General features: G+C 39.0%; 2 protein-coding genes across 4 annotated transcripts; one reads left to right on the top strand and one right to left on the bottom strand.

Annotated features, from left to right (window-relative positions):
- Positions 1 to 722: 722 nt before the first annotated feature.
- Positions 723 to 4551, top strand: LOC133931046 (glutaminyl-peptide cyclotransferase-like). 2 transcript variants are annotated; one of them, XM_062377878.1, is made up of 11 exons: positions 726 to 1081; positions 1283 to 1339; positions 1438 to 1473; positions 1614 to 1678; positions 1798 to 1861; positions 2502 to 2619; positions 2697 to 2794; positions 3494 to 3564; positions 3645 to 3672; positions 3886 to 3940; positions 4068 to 4551. In XM_062377878.1, exons 1-11 carry the CDS (start codon positions 785 to 787, stop codon positions 4175 to 4177), a joined length of 999 nt encoding a protein of 332 aa, XP_062233862.1. In that variant the 5' UTR covers positions 726 to 784; the 3' UTR covers positions 4178 to 4551. The 2 variants fall into 2 exon arrangements, 1 of the variants encoding a protein (XP_062233862.1); XR_009911837.1 differs by lacking the exon at positions 4068 to 4551 and having other exon boundaries at positions 723 to 1081; positions 2697 to 3007; positions 3886 to 3902.
- LOC133931043 (glycine--tRNA ligase, chloroplastic/mitochondrial 2) lies at positions 4487 to 17119 on the bottom strand. 2 transcript variants are annotated; one of them, XM_062377875.1, is made up of 37 exons: positions 16683 to 17119; positions 16555 to 16605; positions 16398 to 16465; positions 15713 to 15794; positions 15525 to 15588; positions 15293 to 15348; positions 15039 to 15116; positions 14201 to 14275; positions 13862 to 13932; positions 13509 to 13625; positions 13327 to 13428; positions 12643 to 12763; positions 12421 to 12507; positions 12164 to 12250; positions 11825 to 11926; positions 11500 to 11563; positions 11021 to 11076; positions 10360 to 10431; positions 9654 to 9736; positions 9488 to 9536; positions 8973 to 9035; positions 8609 to 8698; positions 8427 to 8513; positions 8229 to 8303; positions 8081 to 8139; positions 7782 to 7875; positions 7478 to 7696; positions 7281 to 7375; positions 7001 to 7091; positions 6830 to 6934; positions 6705 to 6743; positions 6204 to 6293; positions 5924 to 6025; positions 5740 to 5821; positions 5526 to 5626; positions 5290 to 5424; positions 4487 to 4940 (listed from the first exon to the last, which is right to left on the bottom strand). In XM_062377875.1, exons 1-36 carry the CDS (start codon positions 16917 to 16919, stop codon positions 5326 to 5328), a joined length of 3213 nt encoding a protein of 1070 aa, XP_062233859.1. In that variant the 5' UTR covers positions 16920 to 17119; the 3' UTR covers positions 4487 to 4940; positions 5290 to 5325. The 2 variants fall into 2 exon arrangements, with proteins under 2 accessions (XP_062233859.1, XP_062233860.1); XM_062377876.1 differs by lacking the exon at positions 4487 to 4940 and having other exon boundaries at positions 5034 to 5424; positions 5526 to 5611; positions 16683 to 17116.
- Positions 17120 to 17222: the final 103 nt, after the last annotated feature.

Below are 17222 nucleotides of genomic sequence, written 5' to 3' on the forward strand. Positions count from 1 at the left end.
TTATCGGACGAAGCAAAGTCTCGCTCCATGAACTTGCGACAACCTGCGGGCTACTCATGTTCGGCAAAAGTCCTACAATACTTTTAAGTTAATTTTTTTAGCACGGTAAGTACATGATAACAATTTATGTGCATGCTTTAATAGAAAGTTTACACTTAAACTACGTAAAATGTCTTCAAAACATATGCAGTATCAATATCATCATATTGGGCTCATCGCATAGGACACAACGGTACAAACAGAACTTCCACTCCACGTAAAATACATATGATTTAAAGTAGGAGCTAAGGAGGGGGCACGGGATATCCCGATCATTTTTACAAATCTAAAAGCTACTTGAAGACTTAACTAAAAGCCAATTTATTTAGAAATAGTACATGTATTTCAAAAAATAATAATTTGGATGTCCCGACAATAAGACGAGAAATCATTTCACGAAGAAACTTGATACCAAATAGTCTCTTAGCCATGTTTTTAACCTCGGAACCTGCTCCTCTGATAGAGAGGAGTCAGGGAGTTTAAATTTCCTCCATAAACCGTAGTAGTAAACAGTATTTTATAAGCAGTAACCAATAAACAGCAACTTATGAACAGTATGTTTATAGACAGTATTTGTGAACCATTTCTGTAACCAGTAAATCACTGTTCATCCGGACTTGTAAGGCTGTCCGTTTGTGTTCCCGTGACTTAGCCCCTCTACGTCAGATGAGCCGGTTCCAGATATAGAATAACCTGTTGACTTTTCTACTACCCAAAGGCAGAGCTGTTGACCTCCCCTCCCCAGATGCCCGTCGGCTCCCAACGGAAGCCCCCGCCGCTGCACCACCGTCGCGCCATGCCCCCCGCCCCCTTCTCCTTCTCCGCCCCCAGCGCCGAATCGCCCTCTCCACTCTACCCCCGCCGCCCGGTCATCGCCGCCGCCGCCGCGCTTGCCGCGCTCCTCCCCCTCGCCGCCGCCTGCGCCCCCTGGCGCGCCGACTCCCCACCAACCGCCCTCTTAAGCCGGCCAGTGGCAGCCACCAGGTTCTACTCCTTCGACCTGGTCCGCGAGTACCCCCACGACCCTGACGCATTCACCCAGGTATGTCTGCTTCCCCCCATTCCTTCTTGACATGTCATCTGTCCAGTGGGGAATTCCTTTCTTGATGACTGTATCGCTCAAGAAACCATGAGATGTCTACCCATGAGCTTGCTGCTAGAAACGCTGAAGCACAAAACATTCATCATTTTCTTCATCGTGATAATGATGCATTCTTTCTTCTCTGCTGTGTCTGTGCTATAGGGTCTCTTGTACGGAGAAAATGACATTCTTTTTGAGTCGACTGGCCTTTACCATAGGGTATGTAGGATCCTACCTTGTCCAAGAATCCTCTAGTGATTGTAACCGCGCTCGGTTTACTAAATATCACTAATGCCTCTGCTTTGGTTTCTGAACAGTCTTCAGTCCGGAAGGTTGAGCTTCAAACGGGAAAAGTGCGTCACTTTACTTTGCTATTCGTATTGATCATTGCATATCTCATATTTGCAACGTCGTCTCCTTTTGCTTTCTTCACTAAATGCACATTCTTCTGAATTTCGTAAAAGAGATTGTTTTCCATTTTATCATCTCTTAGGTTTTGGCTCAGCACCAAATGGACGGAGATATGTTTGGAGAAGGTCTAACCCTTCTCGGCAACAGGTATACCTCAAATACACCTTACGTAACAATTGCTTTCTTCCAGATAATGGGCTTACTTTGTTTCTATTCTGTATTGCCAGACCTCATTTCATTTTTTTTTTCTCCTTTTCAATTTGTAGATTGTTTCAAGTTACTTGGTTGAAGAATGACGGATTTATATACGATCGGCATAACTTCAGCAAAGTATGCATCTGCCCCTGTTTCTATGCTTACCCCAGTTCTGATGATTCAGACCTGTTGTTTTAATCCCCAGCCAATTATCCTGAAGCCCCACTTAGTTTGGTTATCAACTTCATTTTGTTGGCAGTAATCTTGTGAATTTTGGGTGTACAGTTACTTTGCATTTTATCGATATCACTTAAGCTATATTCACATCTTTACTTTCAAACTTTCAAATAAGAGATCCGATTGTGTTAATTAGGTTTGTATCTAGTACACTCTCCAGCCTTGCTTAGCTTCTCATAGTGTACATGTCTGTGCTATACGCATGGCATATTTAAATACAAATTAGTAAGTTGGAGATTAGTTATTTTATCTCTTATTTTCTTCAATCACCCTTCTATCCACCTTCTATAGTATTATCAGAAACGTATAGTCAATGTTTTTGTTGTTCATTGGGGTTCATTTCCAGTGTACAGAGGATCATACACACAAATTTTAGTAATAGAGGGCCCTTATTATAGGCTTCCAGCATATAAGATCCAACTTAGAGGATGGTCTTGACTGCTACACATATTTAGCTCTTTGATTGCCTTTTCATCCGCCATAATTTCTGACTAATGTTTTAGATGTCATGTTAACGTGCTATCTACTGAATATGCAGCGTGAGAGCTTTACCCATAAAATGCGTGATGGTTGGGGTCTGGCAACTGATGGAAAAGTTCTTTTTGGCAGTGATGGTACTTCAAAGTTGTATCAACTGGATCCAAAATCACTTGAAGGTTATTATTCGTTATGCTCGATATTCTGTTGGCCTCAAGACTTCACCTTTTTTATTTTAGCCTTTCTTTTGATGCAGTCACGAAAATGGTGACTGTCAAATATCATGATAATGAAGTTCCCTATCTTAATGAGCTGGAATATATTGATGGTGAAGTGTGGGCAAATGTCTGGCAGGTTAGATGTCTACTTCCCCCTGGCTGTCAGTTCCTTATTATGAAGTATCTTAGTGCAACTATATAATTATATTGAGAAAGGACCACTATATCTGCTGTTTGGATATCTTAGTATTGCCATGGTGTTGCCTGTTCTCATCCATGAATGCCTGGTCTAGACCAAATGTGAATGAGGTTTATAAGCTTCACCGACTAGGCGACGATTATATGTGTGGTGTGTACCTCAACTTTCCCCAGAATTAAAAAGTTTCACTGTGCACTTCTGTTCTTCATTTGGCCCTTTGATGCACTAACTCAGATTTTACATGATAATTAGCCGTCTCAGTATCGTGTTGATTGGGGATTCATCACCGTAGTGTTAGTAGTTTTATTCATCAATTAAAGTGGCTGATCGAAAACCTTCATAAGTCATAATGCAACTTTACAGTATCAAACCAGGAGCTTGTTTTTCGCAAATTTTGTTAGCTGATGTGGTCTATTGATTTCAAACTCGGGAACAAGAGCTGGAATCTCTCTCTCTCTCTCTCTCTCTCTCTCTCTCTCTACCTTTAGCCGAGCAACTTGCGTGGCTATCTGTAGTGACATATAAAAATTTATTGTAATACAGTAATATAAGATTTAGCAACATATTGAGAGATACCTCCTCATTTTCTGTAATATTGTGAACTGGACCTCTCAGTTTCAAAGCTATGATATGTAGACAGATTGCATAGCTAGAGTCTCACCTGAGGATGGCCTAGTGGGGGGCTGGATCTTTCTTCATGAGCTGAGGTATGCTTTTTTTTATTTGACATTGATAATATTAAGTATTCACGCTCAGTAATAATGCTTGTGTTCCTGTAATTGTGCAGGCAGCACTTGTGGAATTCTGGCAATACGGTGCGTAGTTATGGTCTTAATGTTATGTATTGATTTTCCTTTACTCCAATATCCTGATTGCGACCATCCATTCTGGAAATAGCTTGAATTTGTTCAGTACCACAGGGTAGTTTTGTTGGGGGAACTGAATGTAGCAAGTAAATAATTCCATCCTTTCAAAAATCTATACCTATCAGCAGAAATTACAAGAGTTGAATCTGCTCTATGTTCCAGGCTATTGATGTCCTAAATGGAATAGCATGGGATGCAGAAAATCACAGATTATTCGGTGAGTTTTTAGGATATGCAGATCACTGTTTCTGTCCTTTCATGTCACCTTCTGGTCAAAGAGTTTTTCATTTTCCGAGAACACCTTGTGATCAAAGAGATATGATTAAGCTTTTTTACACTTGCAGTGACAGGAAAATTGTGGCCAAAGCTTTATGAGATCAAGCTACGGCCGGTAGATGGTCCAGCAGATGGATCTGTAGAAAAGCTATGTCCAAAAGCAAGCCTTTATCGCTGAAAAGTGACCAGTACGACTGACACCTTGTGCTAACACCGCAAGATGTGAAGATTGTGGAAGAGAAAAGAGTATACCAGAATGTCACATATTTTGTGATTCAAGGTGATTTGCAGCTCCCCCACAGTTTTGCGTAAAAAAGAAGGGTGATTTGCAGCTTCCCATCGAAGGATTTAGTTGTCTTATCCTTGACAAAACTGCATGTACCTAGATAGGGATCTGATGGGAATTGCTTACTGGTTTTTGCTAGAGGTTGGCTGGTATAGTTGTGAAATCATATAAAATGTTTTTCCTGATGTAAAATGTTGCAACTTGTATGGATGATTCTGTACTGTTGGGAACAGAGATGCCTGTAATAATGTATGCATCAACATGTACCTGAAGGATCGGAGTACCTTGATCTGAGATGAACTAGCACAATATATCTACGAGAAAGGACCAGAGTAACTTATATTCTCGATCAGCAATGCAGGAGTCACAAACAACTCAGAACAGATGCTTCATGGTTCAGGAAGCAGCAGCAGCAGCAGTGGTGACTGGTGACCGATTTGGTGAGTGTGAGAGCCAGCAGCAGCAGCTCTCCGGCCGGCCGAAGGTGCGTCCGTCCAATTCACGAGCAGATCGACCATCTCCGCCGCCCTCCAGTCGCCTCCTCGTAGATCGACGCCGCTTTCACACCCCTTGGCGACGGTGCCCTTGAGGGAGACGTGGCCGTCGTTGGCCTTCAAATTGATGATGATCAAGCCGTCGGCGACTATAACTAGTGCTGTTGCCGGCGGCAGCGAGAGCAAGAAGCATCAGGAAGAGGAGAAGCGCGACGGAGGAAGAACCCTCCATGCGTTTGGATTATGCAATGAAATGAGGGGCTGACATGACGAATCACAATACACAAGCTAAGTTGTACTACAAAATCCTACAAACTATAATTTGGTAGGAATAAACTTCTCTACAGAATCTAGATTGCGACAATCCACAACAAAAACAAATTGAACCTTAAACTAAACATTGCTAGGTGCAGTTTTATTATTTTCCGGCCATTGCAATATTTTTTTAAAGAAACTCTACAAATAAATATGAATAAGCACACATACAAAACTGGCTCCGATTTCATTCACCTCAAGAAAGGGACTCAAACAGAAGTGGATCCTCGACTAGAACCCAGGTAAAACTGACAGGTCCGCTATTCCCTTGGGCAAACTCTCAATCTTTCGTAGCAGCGCCAGCCGGTTGTTGCGAATTTTCTCATCTTCCTGTGCATACACCATCAATGCATCAGAGGCAGGATTAGCAAGAAATACTACAAAAGGGTGGGGTATGTTCAATGGAAAAGAAACACAAGGTCCAAACTCACCGCCATGACGAAAACATTGTTGAAGAAATCTTCTAGGGGTTGTATCAAGAGCAGAGAAACATTGGCAAATGTTTTGATATCAACACCTACATGGTGGGTACCTTGCAGGTAATTAGAATACAGAGAAAACAATGACGGCCAAAGTAAAATCACCTCATGTCACAATAGTCCAGTGAAAAGAACTGGAAATAGTCATGCCAAAAAAAAGGTGTACCAGGGTGAATCTTATCGGCAGCCTCCAAGTAAGCACTCCATAAAACTTTTTCTTCATCTTTATCAAAAACATTTGGATCAACCTACATATAAGTTCACAGTGAGGAAAGAAATATTGCAGCAATAACCGCTTCAACTTTGATCGGAGTTCATAATGATGCATATTTGTGCAAAAGAGCCAGTACCTCCAAAGCAGACTCAATTTCTTTTCCACGTATAATTCTTGTCGGCCTTGAATATGCTTCAACAATTTTGGAAAAAATTTCTGTTCTTGAAAATGCTTCCATCTGCAAGTGCCCACATAGCAAAGACCATTAACAGGTTAACCACAGACCAGAATCCTTGCATATATTTCAGCAAGGTACCAAGCATTTAAAAGCCATATCCAGTTCCTGACTTCATGGAGTATTCAGAAGAACTAAAGAATATTTGGGGTGGGTGGTGAGAGGAAACATAACATCGTACTTCAATTGCTGTTTGTGATGCTAGATAAGGGCAGTTTGCACGCTCCATAAGCACTGAACGGACTATCTCACAGTTGATTCCCCTGTCCACCTGGTAAAAATGATGGAAACAGATGCCACTTTGAAAAAAAAAAATTGAATTTCAATGACTAAGGTTTTGATGACATGGAGCAAAACGAATTTTACATTAGATACAACTGTACCAGTTCAATGTTAATGCTAAATCAAAGATAGGATGAGCACAGCAACAGGAGAAGCATTATCAATATTATTGTAGCTATTCTGATAAGGCAACATGGAATTATATGAAATAGTGATAATATGCATACTTGTCTGTGAGAAGAAAAACACCTTACTGAAACCAATCTGTACACTCAAAAAGAACTTCCATGGTCTATGTAACCATCTACCTCTATTCTTAGTAGACACCCAAAAAGGTGGAATCTTAGGAATAGCATTGAGTATAACTCGACTCTTTATTAGAGGTCAAGAAGATATGTACCAGAAGTTGTTCCAGCCTCCGTGTGACAAATTGTACTGCCTGAAAAGAATTTGACAATAAGAGCTGGCGGGGAACCATATATTAATGAACATAGTACATAACGATGATCTGAAATGCATACTGACCTCATCTATAACATTGCTTTCTATTTTTATAGGTTGCACCTCTGCCATTAAGATCAGGGCTTTCCTGAGGTCAAAGTTCTTCTTGTTCTCGACCAATATTTGGACCTAATTAAAAAATATGTGAGAATATTCTGTATGTAATGGCAGGTGGACTTTCTCAAATTCCCTTACCAGTCCATAAGAGACCCTTCGCAATCCAAATGGATCATTCGTAGAACTTGGCTGGCATCCAGCTCCAAACAAACCAACTAGGCTATCCAATCTGTGAAACGAATGAGAAAAAGTTAGCAGCTTCTCCAACTTGTATCAACTCTATGCAACCTTATATCTGGGAAGTTCCCACAAAATTTCTGTAGGATAATAGTATTAACAACTGCACCATAGAAGTTACTTTCGGTTGGTTGAGAATGCTACAAACATCGAATGGAAAAACTCTGCATGCAAAAATTACCTATCAGCAACTGCAAGGACTATGCCAGCATCTGTTTTTGGAAATACATCACCAGAAAACCGTGGAAGTGTTATCTCAAATAGTGCTTCTGCAATCTTTGGCATGAATAGTTAATCGGTCAAAAGTGGACAAACTGCTAAAACTTTCACCACTGAAGAGTGGCAATAAATTAACCACGTTAAAAAAGAATCAGCAACCTGTTCTGGAAGGCCATCTCTCAAAGCATAATGGCGTGCCATAATTCCAGCAAGTGAAGTAAACTCTGTGACAATGGAAGTGGCAAGATCCGACATAGCCAACGCAGCAGCTTCTTTGATAATTGGGACCACACTCTCATTTATTCCGAGAACAAGTGTCAATTCAGCAACAGTATTCTCAACACGTGTCATTTTGTCAAGCATCGTGCCAAGTTTTTCCTATTCAATGCGATGTAACTTATATAAAAGATAAACAAGACAAAAGGCATAGTGCATTTAAGATAATTCAGTACGACGTACTTACATGAAAGAGAATGCTGCTGAGCTGGCCTCGGAATTCAGAAAATTTCTTTTGTGTATCCATCTTATAAAAGAATTTGGCATCCTCATACCTTGCCCTGCATTACATGCAGATTCAGAACCTACAGTTGACTAGAGTTCTTTAATCAAACAACAATTCTGAGGGAAACAGGAAAAAAAATTCAAACATAACACTGGTAAGCTGACTATGGCCATTGTTGTTCATATAAAAAAATCGACTTTAAAATGTATGCTGCAAATCGTTAGAAGTATCAGAAAATCCTCATTGGGACATTGCATAACCTTAGAACAGCTTCATTCCCTTTGCAGACAACTTCTTCTTTAACGGCACCATTGGCAACCTAAGACAAATCACTTAATTAAAACAAAGGTAAAAAACCAAAAAAAACATTACTCGTGTCAAGTATATGATGGGAAGAAATAGTCTCACAGTAATAAAATATGGTAGCAGATTGCCTGTGGTCTTGCAGATTACAGGGAAATACTTCTGGTGTTTCTGCATAACCTGCAGATGCGGTTCTGAATTAAAAACATGCACATTACGGGCGTATGCTTTTGGTTACTGATTCATCAGAATTAGCAAATTTGGTGCTGCTTTTAGGCATCACCAATCAAAAGCTGAGCATACCGTTATTAATACATCTTTAGGAAGTTCTAAGAAGGAATCATCATATCGACCAAGAATGGGCACAGGCGCCTCCACAAGATTGATAACCTGCATCATGTGGTTTGAAAATCCCAGGATAAGTTCCACTTTCATTCAATAAAAATACACAATAAAAGTTAAATATGGAAGAAAGGAATATCTACCTCCTTCAGCAAGCTACCAGGTGCAATGAAATCTCCACCAACACCTATTGCCAATATACTAGAGCCATGCAAGATTTTTTCTTTGCGTTTCTGTAGTGGAGTATTATATGCAACTTAATGTACAGTAAGATCTTGAATGTTGAGAAATCAAAATTCATTAATGGGTCAATTTCGTATTTTTCCTGTTCCAATAGTTTATAAAAGTTGGTCCAAGATCAACACCAATATTCTCATGTGAAACAAAGTGCATGAAAATTACAACTTGCTGCTGCGAAAACTCTGAAGAAACATGAGTTTATTGATACAAAAAAGAAAACATGAGTTAATGGACTGCATATGAACTGCTTATATGTGCTCATCTCACCTTCGTATCAATCAAGATCCCAGCTTTTTCCACATTATGTAAGTATGATTCTGCAGTTTCCACCTGAACATTGGAGAAATTTAAAAAATACATTATTAAAATCTATTAATAGCTGGATCGGCAAAAACAAATGCTTCCTAGCTGTCACACATCAAAGAGTGAAATCCCTCTAAAATAATATAACACAGCAATGACAGTTGTTTCTGGACACTGGGTCACTATGCATTATGCAAGACAAGATTGTGTATAACTGTATTCTAATGAGTTCAGGACTACGGAAATTCCTAGCATCAACTGGTAATATGTTGTTTTAGTTATCATAGTTTCTGTTCAATACAAGAGCAAGGACATACATTATTACCCAAGAAGGAAAAAGAACTACATTATCTCCATATTGCTCTCTGCAATACAATGTGGGATATCATATTTTTTAGTTCATGTGGTATCATTCTCACTCAAAGCAAACATCAGAGCAGAAAAAATAAATAAAATAGACAAGAAAGTCCAACTGGTACCTTAAAATTAGCCAAAGAGGAGTTACGAAGGCCACATGATCGGTTCCCACTGCCATTGCAAATCATGTTTGTTATAACTGATAGAAACAATAATGCTCAAGGAATTGATACAAAAGGTGGCCTAGAACTAACAAGAAATGAAGTGTAATGCACACTTAAATATTACCTTGAGATGCTAGCAAAAGAAAATGGCACAACAAAATCTCCATGGAGTGCCAAGATCCAGCGTATCGGACGACTAAAAACAATCTGCAAATGAAATTATCCAGAGATGATGCAAAACATTAACTTGAATAGTATGCTAATATGCGTTGCATTTGTGATGTGATCTATACAGCACATTCCTCAAACAAAATAAGTAAATATTGTTAATTAAGAATTATGCCAGCTTAACACAAGGTATATGTGAGGAAGAGGTGTTTCTATGTTGATCATTTTGTACATTTATTAATGTATACTGTTCCAGTAAGGCTCTCCCCTAGTGTTCCCATAAAAAAAGAAAGCAAAAGTGAACTAGACTATAACTAAGTTCTGCGACAAACTGTACTAGTATACTGCACACGTGAGCACCTGCAGAAATCAACGATCAGGTTTTCCTTTTATTTCCACAAAAGCACACCAACACATAATTAACCAGTTAGATTTGGAATCTATAATGGCATTAGATTATTTAATGGATGAACAGGATCCCTCAAAAACAATAATAACATTAAAAATGTCAATACCATTCAAGCTTTCGTAAATCAATTGTTTTAATTGTAATCAAACTGTTTTTTATCTCTTAATACAATGACGCACAGCTCTCCTACGTGTTCGAGGGGGAAAAAACAATTGTCAACTGTGTGTAAAGTAAAAATTCGAAGTATTCATACATTAGAGTTCCAGCGCATAGACTTGGGAAATGAAATACCGGATATAATACTAGGTAGATCTTCAGTTAGGACCTGCAATTCACATGCTACAATTAGTGAACAGGTTCGGAGAAAAACAGAAGGACTACCAAAAAGGCTCAAGATCCACACATGTTGAGCTAGGTACTGGAAGCTGCATGATGCTGAGCACAATACCTACTACATTATTGCTAATAATAAATATTCAATTAAAGGTGCTCATCTTATTAACCCAGTAGCATGATAAAACATAGCATCTTATTTACTGTAAGCTATGGAGCTTGACTAATGGTGCACGATGGCGGAGTACCTAATCCGCTTGACCTTGGATTTGCCATCTGGCGCAAAGAATTGCTAAACATGATCTGACAGGATTAATCTGTCGATCAGAGTACAAGCAAGGGTAACACAGAACATCCTAACTGATGCAGCAAATGCTTAAATTTTTCATTCCCATGCCCAAAAGTTCATTCCTTAAACCTCCGACAATATACAAGGAACACGCTTTTAACTCTTGCAAATGCTGATGTTGATGAAGTAGGTGTCGATGAATCATCTGGTTTTATCAATAACCAAAGGTCCTACTTACTTCAATTGCCTAAAACTATCATCTGTCAAGCATATATGAAGGATAAGAAAGAACCTCATCAGCAAAGCGTGCAGACTCTTTGACCCGAGCATAGATATATTCAGTTTTACCTGAAAAATGACCTCCTTAAGAAACAATAAGAACAGATATTTAAGAAGAAAAAAAAGGAGGGAACCAGTGGGAAACAATTGGCATTTTATACATGCATTAGTGATTTGGATTAATCTAATCAAATCAGTACCCCAATTTTTAGCAATGAATTATTAGTCAACACATGGAATACCTATATATGAAGAACAATGAGACCTGCAGAGCATCTACAGTAAATGTATTGAAACATGATTCCACATATTGATTTGAACAGTAAGCAGGACAAGAAATGGAGATGCATGTAGGTAACCAATGAAAATGAGCAATAGAAAAATCATATAGCGATGAAGATATAAAAAAAGGGGATAGATGTTGGCAACTCTTCCTTCCGAAAAAAGAAATTGTATACCAACATTTTAAAGAGAAAAGCTTGTGTTGCCTACCATCAGTTCTTCTGTATAGACAATCTATGGGGACATTATTCTTTCTACAAAATCCCTCAGCTGCCTGAATAAGAATAGAGAAAATTATTCCGTAACGATCCAGTGACAGCCTAAATAAGAATGAGAAATTATTCCAAAAGGAAGTGTCCCTCATCAGCAATGGAACATTATTTAAAATAAATAAATGTACAAGATGCAGCTTTTGAAAACATTGTAATGAATGTTGCTGCTGACAATTCTTCATTCATGCATGCTCCAAAGAGATCCAGGAATAAGAAATATTAGAGTCGCAGAGTAAAGCCCAGTTTCTTGTGGGATAGCGAACCTTAGTGGGTTTTCCTTCTTGGTCAAATGCCTTCGCAACTGGTGGACCACGTAGTTCAACTTCTACCTCCATTTGCTTCACACTTAAATTTTCAACAACAATCTGCAAATCAAAGCTGGCCTTCTTATAGCATCAGATTGGACTAGAGCCCTACCAAGATGTCAATTCTTTTGAAAAATGTTCCCATTCTAATGCATATCATTTTTATGTATTTCCATATAATAAAAAATACACAAAACATCACTGAGAAAACTTGACAAATATGATGGTATAGAAAAGAAACCACTGGGAAAGCTGATTATGAAATTAAATGTAATATAAGAAAGGTCAAGATGATACCGCTAATCTCCTTGGTGTCCCATAAGAACAGACTTTCCCATGGCTCAATCTACGTTTCTCCAATATTGTCACTAGAGATTTCTCTAGCTGAAGAAGGTCAATGGACAAGAAATCTCAATTCATTCCACCTTGAACTAAAGTAAATAAGTTCTATAAAACATAAATTAGTGCTGCAAGGATCACTGTGTTGTTTTTATGAAGATGGAAAGCCATGTTGAATTAATCCCATAAGGGTGCAGGAGGAACTTTGCTTTTACCTGTTCAGTTGCTTCTACCACATCATGGGGTGGCAACTCTTCTGTTCCTATTTCAAGAACAAATGCCCGTGGCTGCCCCTGCCCTTCCTAAAGTACAGAAACCAAAGGCTTAAGGTAAACAATGTGTTTATCACTTTATTGTAGAGTCAGCAGCGTATTATATGCACAACATTATTTTTGAAAAATAACACTCAACGGTACATAGTCATATAAATGAAGTACCTCCCTACTAGGCTTTTTGGAGACATGAGGATAGATAAGATTAGCCTCTTCATAAGTGCCCAATGGATGCCCAAGTTCCTCTCGTGTTTCCACCCAAAGCTGAGCACATTGACGAGCAAGACTGCCCAAAATAGCCAAGCAGAGTAAGAATGGCATTGTGACTTCAATCCAGAAGCTAGAAGAAAGAACAATACTGAGTAAATATCAAACAAACTAATGAATGGTAAAACACTGAATCAACTCGGTAAAACCATATAAAGTAACACGGAAGCAACTAACAAGAGAATTCAAAACCCAGAGCAATGAGGTTGGATAGAAAGTTGAATTTTTAATGCAGTGAGAAAAATCTCAGTACAACTTAAAACAAAATGTGGAACGCTAAACCTCCTCCAAGAAAAGAAAGAGAAAACATGATGCTCTCGAGAAACATTTGTTACTCTAATAGAGCTAAAGGATTGAATAAATTCAACACTGCTACATGGATATCTCGTAATTATCAGCAAACGATGTAAGGAAAAAGAAACGCATACTGAAACTTGCAATTTTATCTTGATGAGCAGAGAGCAGAATGAGCACAACAGTGCTGGTTCCCACTTGAGAACAAATAGGTGAAATTGAATGTTTCCAGCCAGGATACCAGATGAGATGCGGCTTAGAACGAAAACAATGAAAGTAGTTCCACACCTCCGCATGCGACCAAAATATCTTGCACGCTCTGTTACACCAACAAAACCTCTTGAATCTAAGATATTAAAAGCGTGAGAGGCCTTCAGAACCTGATCGTACCTAATCCATTGTAAATCAAAGGTGAATACATCAATTCTACCACTTAACTGTAACAAAAAAAAAACATCAGTCAAGCATACGCAGGAATTGGCAGCCCAAGTGATAATAAAGAGCGAGCCTCTTCTTCAAAATCATCAAAGTGCTTTTGAATGTGATCAACATCCGCATGCTCCAAATAATACGCACTCATCTCCTTCCTGCAATCAAGAAACCACAAATGAGGACCTGCACTTTAAGCACGTGTCTTAATAGACTGAGGCGGTTAATTTTCAATACATTTATATTAACACAGAGAAAGCAAGAACATATCACAAAATTACTATACGTGGTATATAAGAAAAGGGAGGGCAACAAGGATGAAAAATTGCAGGTAAAATGCTAAAGAAAAAGAAAAGATACACATAGCATCCAAAATTGTCAGGCAGGAACATACTCATTCTCAAGGAATAGTTCTCCATATGTAATTCCTTCAGTGTATTGTATATTCTTGAAATGATCAACTCCCTGTCACAACATCTAAACTAAAGTAAGGTCAGCTCTTTCAAAGGGCATATGACCCAGCAGAGCATGGTGGAAATGATACGAAATGAGAAGTTAGTGTTAGATTTATTATGCTATAAAGATATAGGAGGCAAGATTCCATAATCAACAAAATCAAGAGCACTAATCATAATCATTTTGTTCATCTTCTACCCAAAAAAAATGCTACTAAACACTGTGGATGGATGCATGACTCATACAACGAGAAGTACAAAATCATTACTGAACTTACCTGAAGGGACATGAGGATGCGTTCAAGTCCATATGTTATCTCAACAGAAACAGGCAGCAATGGAAGGCTTCCTGACTACAATAATTAAGATTAAAATAAGAACAAATAAAGTGATGGCAAAGTAGTCAGCACGAGGCAGCAAGGGAACCAATGCAACTAGTTGTCAGTTCCTCGGTGGGATGGTGCAACGGAATATTCTAAACAAAACCATCAAAAACTTCATAAAATCCAATTGACTGATAAAAGTAGCATAGGTACATATTTAACATTTTCAGAAGACCAAAGAGGAACATAGTATCTTTGGCAATTTCCTGCCATCTAAGGAGTTTGGTAGGGGAAGAAAACTCTGCCTGGATTGGAATTTTTTTGTATGGTAAAAAGTCAATTTAATTACATCACATAGGTAATTGATTTGGAGGGTCAAGACAAAGGTTTTCAGCATTTTTCTTGTATCTTCGTCTTTGTGTTTTTCTTTGTCTTTCTGTTCCTTTTTAGTTTGAATTGCTCTTGGGAAGTTTGACCTTACTCTTAAACTTAAAGTTTCAATTATGTTACATATAGCCATCAAAACCAAGTTTTGCTTCACAATAATTCAAAAGACTTGCTGAGAATTGACTAGTAAAGCAAGAAAACCAAATGCGCAGCCTAAGTGCCTAACCGAAAACCTTGCACCTAAAAGCTAGAAAATGAAACAGCATAAGGCATCTTTAGCTTGCCTACTGTATTTTCCTTGTCTACTACCAAAATATGTGAGGCAAACAGTTATACGATCCCAGTGAGATTTGAGCAAGATACATGAAGAAAGACACATGATTTGTACATATTTTTTTAGTTCTACCTGCTGAAAATATGTGAACTGGGTAATCTCCATGCCATCCATCCAAACTTCCCAGCCCAATCCCCAAGCACCAAGAACCTGTCATCAATGAGAAGAAACATCAACAAGGTAATATAAATTAGGCTATTGGATTGCAACAACGGTCACTGTGACCAAGTAGGTATGATTTGTTATTTTTCATCAGAGTTTTCTTCATTCGGGACATGGATTGACAAACAAAAAAGCATAACATAAAAAATGAGGTAGAACGTCACCGGACTCTCCCAGTTGTCCTCTACAAAACGGATGTCATGTTCACGCACATTGATCCCTGCGAGACAAAGGATTAAAACCAATCGCTGACTTCATTATTCATCAAAATGTACAAAAGAATTAACTTTAGAAATATAAAAACATCACCATGCATAAAAAAAACATTATCAGACTAGTAGTCCTTGGTAAGACAATGATCTATTAGAGTTAAAGCTACATAATATTTAGTCATACCTAATGCTGAAAGGCTGTGCAGAAAGAGATCTTGTGAATTTCCAGGATCCGGCTTCAAAATAACCTATTGACAATTTGACAGGAGTGATTAAAAAACTAAAAGCAGATAATCGGCAATGGTGTGGTCAATCAAATAAAAGAAGTTGAAACAAAATAAAGATTACGAAATATTTGGAACTTCACTCAACCTGAAACTGAGTATGACGTTGAAGCCTATTAGGATTGTCCCCATAGCGACTATCATCTGGTCTTATACTTGGCTCCACATAACTTCAAGAGAATGTTTGCAATCAAAATTGGAGCAAAATGTAATACAACATAAAAAAGAAAGGAATATATTAACGATGTCTTCATCGAAATGAGATCATCTCTTCTCACAGAGAGAACTACTAAGGTTAAACAGCAAGCATCACAGTCCCAAATGGAGTAGGAACAGATGCTCAAACTTGATCAGATGATAACCATATCAGTTTCATCAGGGCCCCTTCTGAATATCAAATTTTTTGAGATTAAGAGAGATTATTTATAAGGAAACAACTTCACCCTTGTATAGCCATAATGGAATTAAGCATGCGCCAAAAAAGATGGCTAATTTTAGCACTTGTCTTGCAATCTGTATTTTTCTTTTTTTTTTTCTTTTTGTGGTAAACTGAAAGCCAATAGCACCCAGGTGGCCAAGAATTGAAGTCAGGAACTGAATGAAAACCGTAATAGGTTCGATCAAGAGAAGTGTGGTGGTAAAATTGGAGTCTGATGGCTAGAGGTGACATGTACAATATACCACAGAATGTGTTTGACTAGTAAAACATGTGGTAGCTAACAAAACCGTAACAGGTTCGATCAAGATAATGATGGATGAGAAGATGCACTTACGCGACGTTCCATGGCTCAGGGCCTAAAACTCTAAGAAATGTCAAAGGATTCATTGTCCCTGCTCCAACCTGAATGAGTGCGAGGGATAAGTTAACTATATGGACATTCGTTTAGCAGGTGAAGCCAAGGTCTGAGTGAAAGGGAACCCAGGGTTCACCTCAGTGTTGCTGCACTGCATGACGGCGCATCCTACGGAGGCCCAGTACTCCTGTGGGCGGGGGGATGTGATGTTACTCAGCGGAGAAGATGAGTATGGTTTGGGAATTTAGCGAGAAGAAGCGGAACCTGTAGGCGCTGAATGGCCTGCTGGAAGGTGAGGACGGAGGAGGATGGGGAAGAGCCCCGTCCCTTCCCGGCGGAGATGGCGGCGGAGGCGTCACCATCGGCTGCGGCAGCAGATAAGAGGCGCGGGCGTCGGCGGTGGCGAGGAGAGAAGAGGCTGGGCAGGGGAGGAGGAGGAAGGGCGCAGGGGGGTAGTAGCGTTTGGTGCGCTGGGCGGAGGAGGGAAGGCGGAGGAGCCATGCGAGCAGAGGATAAGGCGGGAAGAAGATGAGGTGCCCCCTCCCCTCCCCTACTTAGTCTAAACTCAGCTCCAATCCAGTAAGGAAGTTCTGCTTTGGTGGTGGTTCAATTTGGCCAAAATTCATTTCAACTTCAAATTTCAAATCAGTTTAGTAACAACAAATTCTACTACTGTACTATTGCAACACACTTACTGTCTAAATAAATGGAATATATATATATATAGGAAAACTAGTATGTATTTCTAGGTGTATGTACTCCCACCTCTCATATACCATTTTTATACGTGTGTTATACTTCTTT

The sequence above is a fragment of the Phragmites australis genome, chromosome 10 (genome assembly GCF_958298935.1).
Source record: "Phragmites australis chromosome 10, lpPhrAust1.1, whole genome shotgun sequence".
Taxonomy (NCBI): domain Eukaryota; kingdom Viridiplantae; phylum Streptophyta; class Magnoliopsida; order Poales; family Poaceae; genus Phragmites; species Phragmites australis.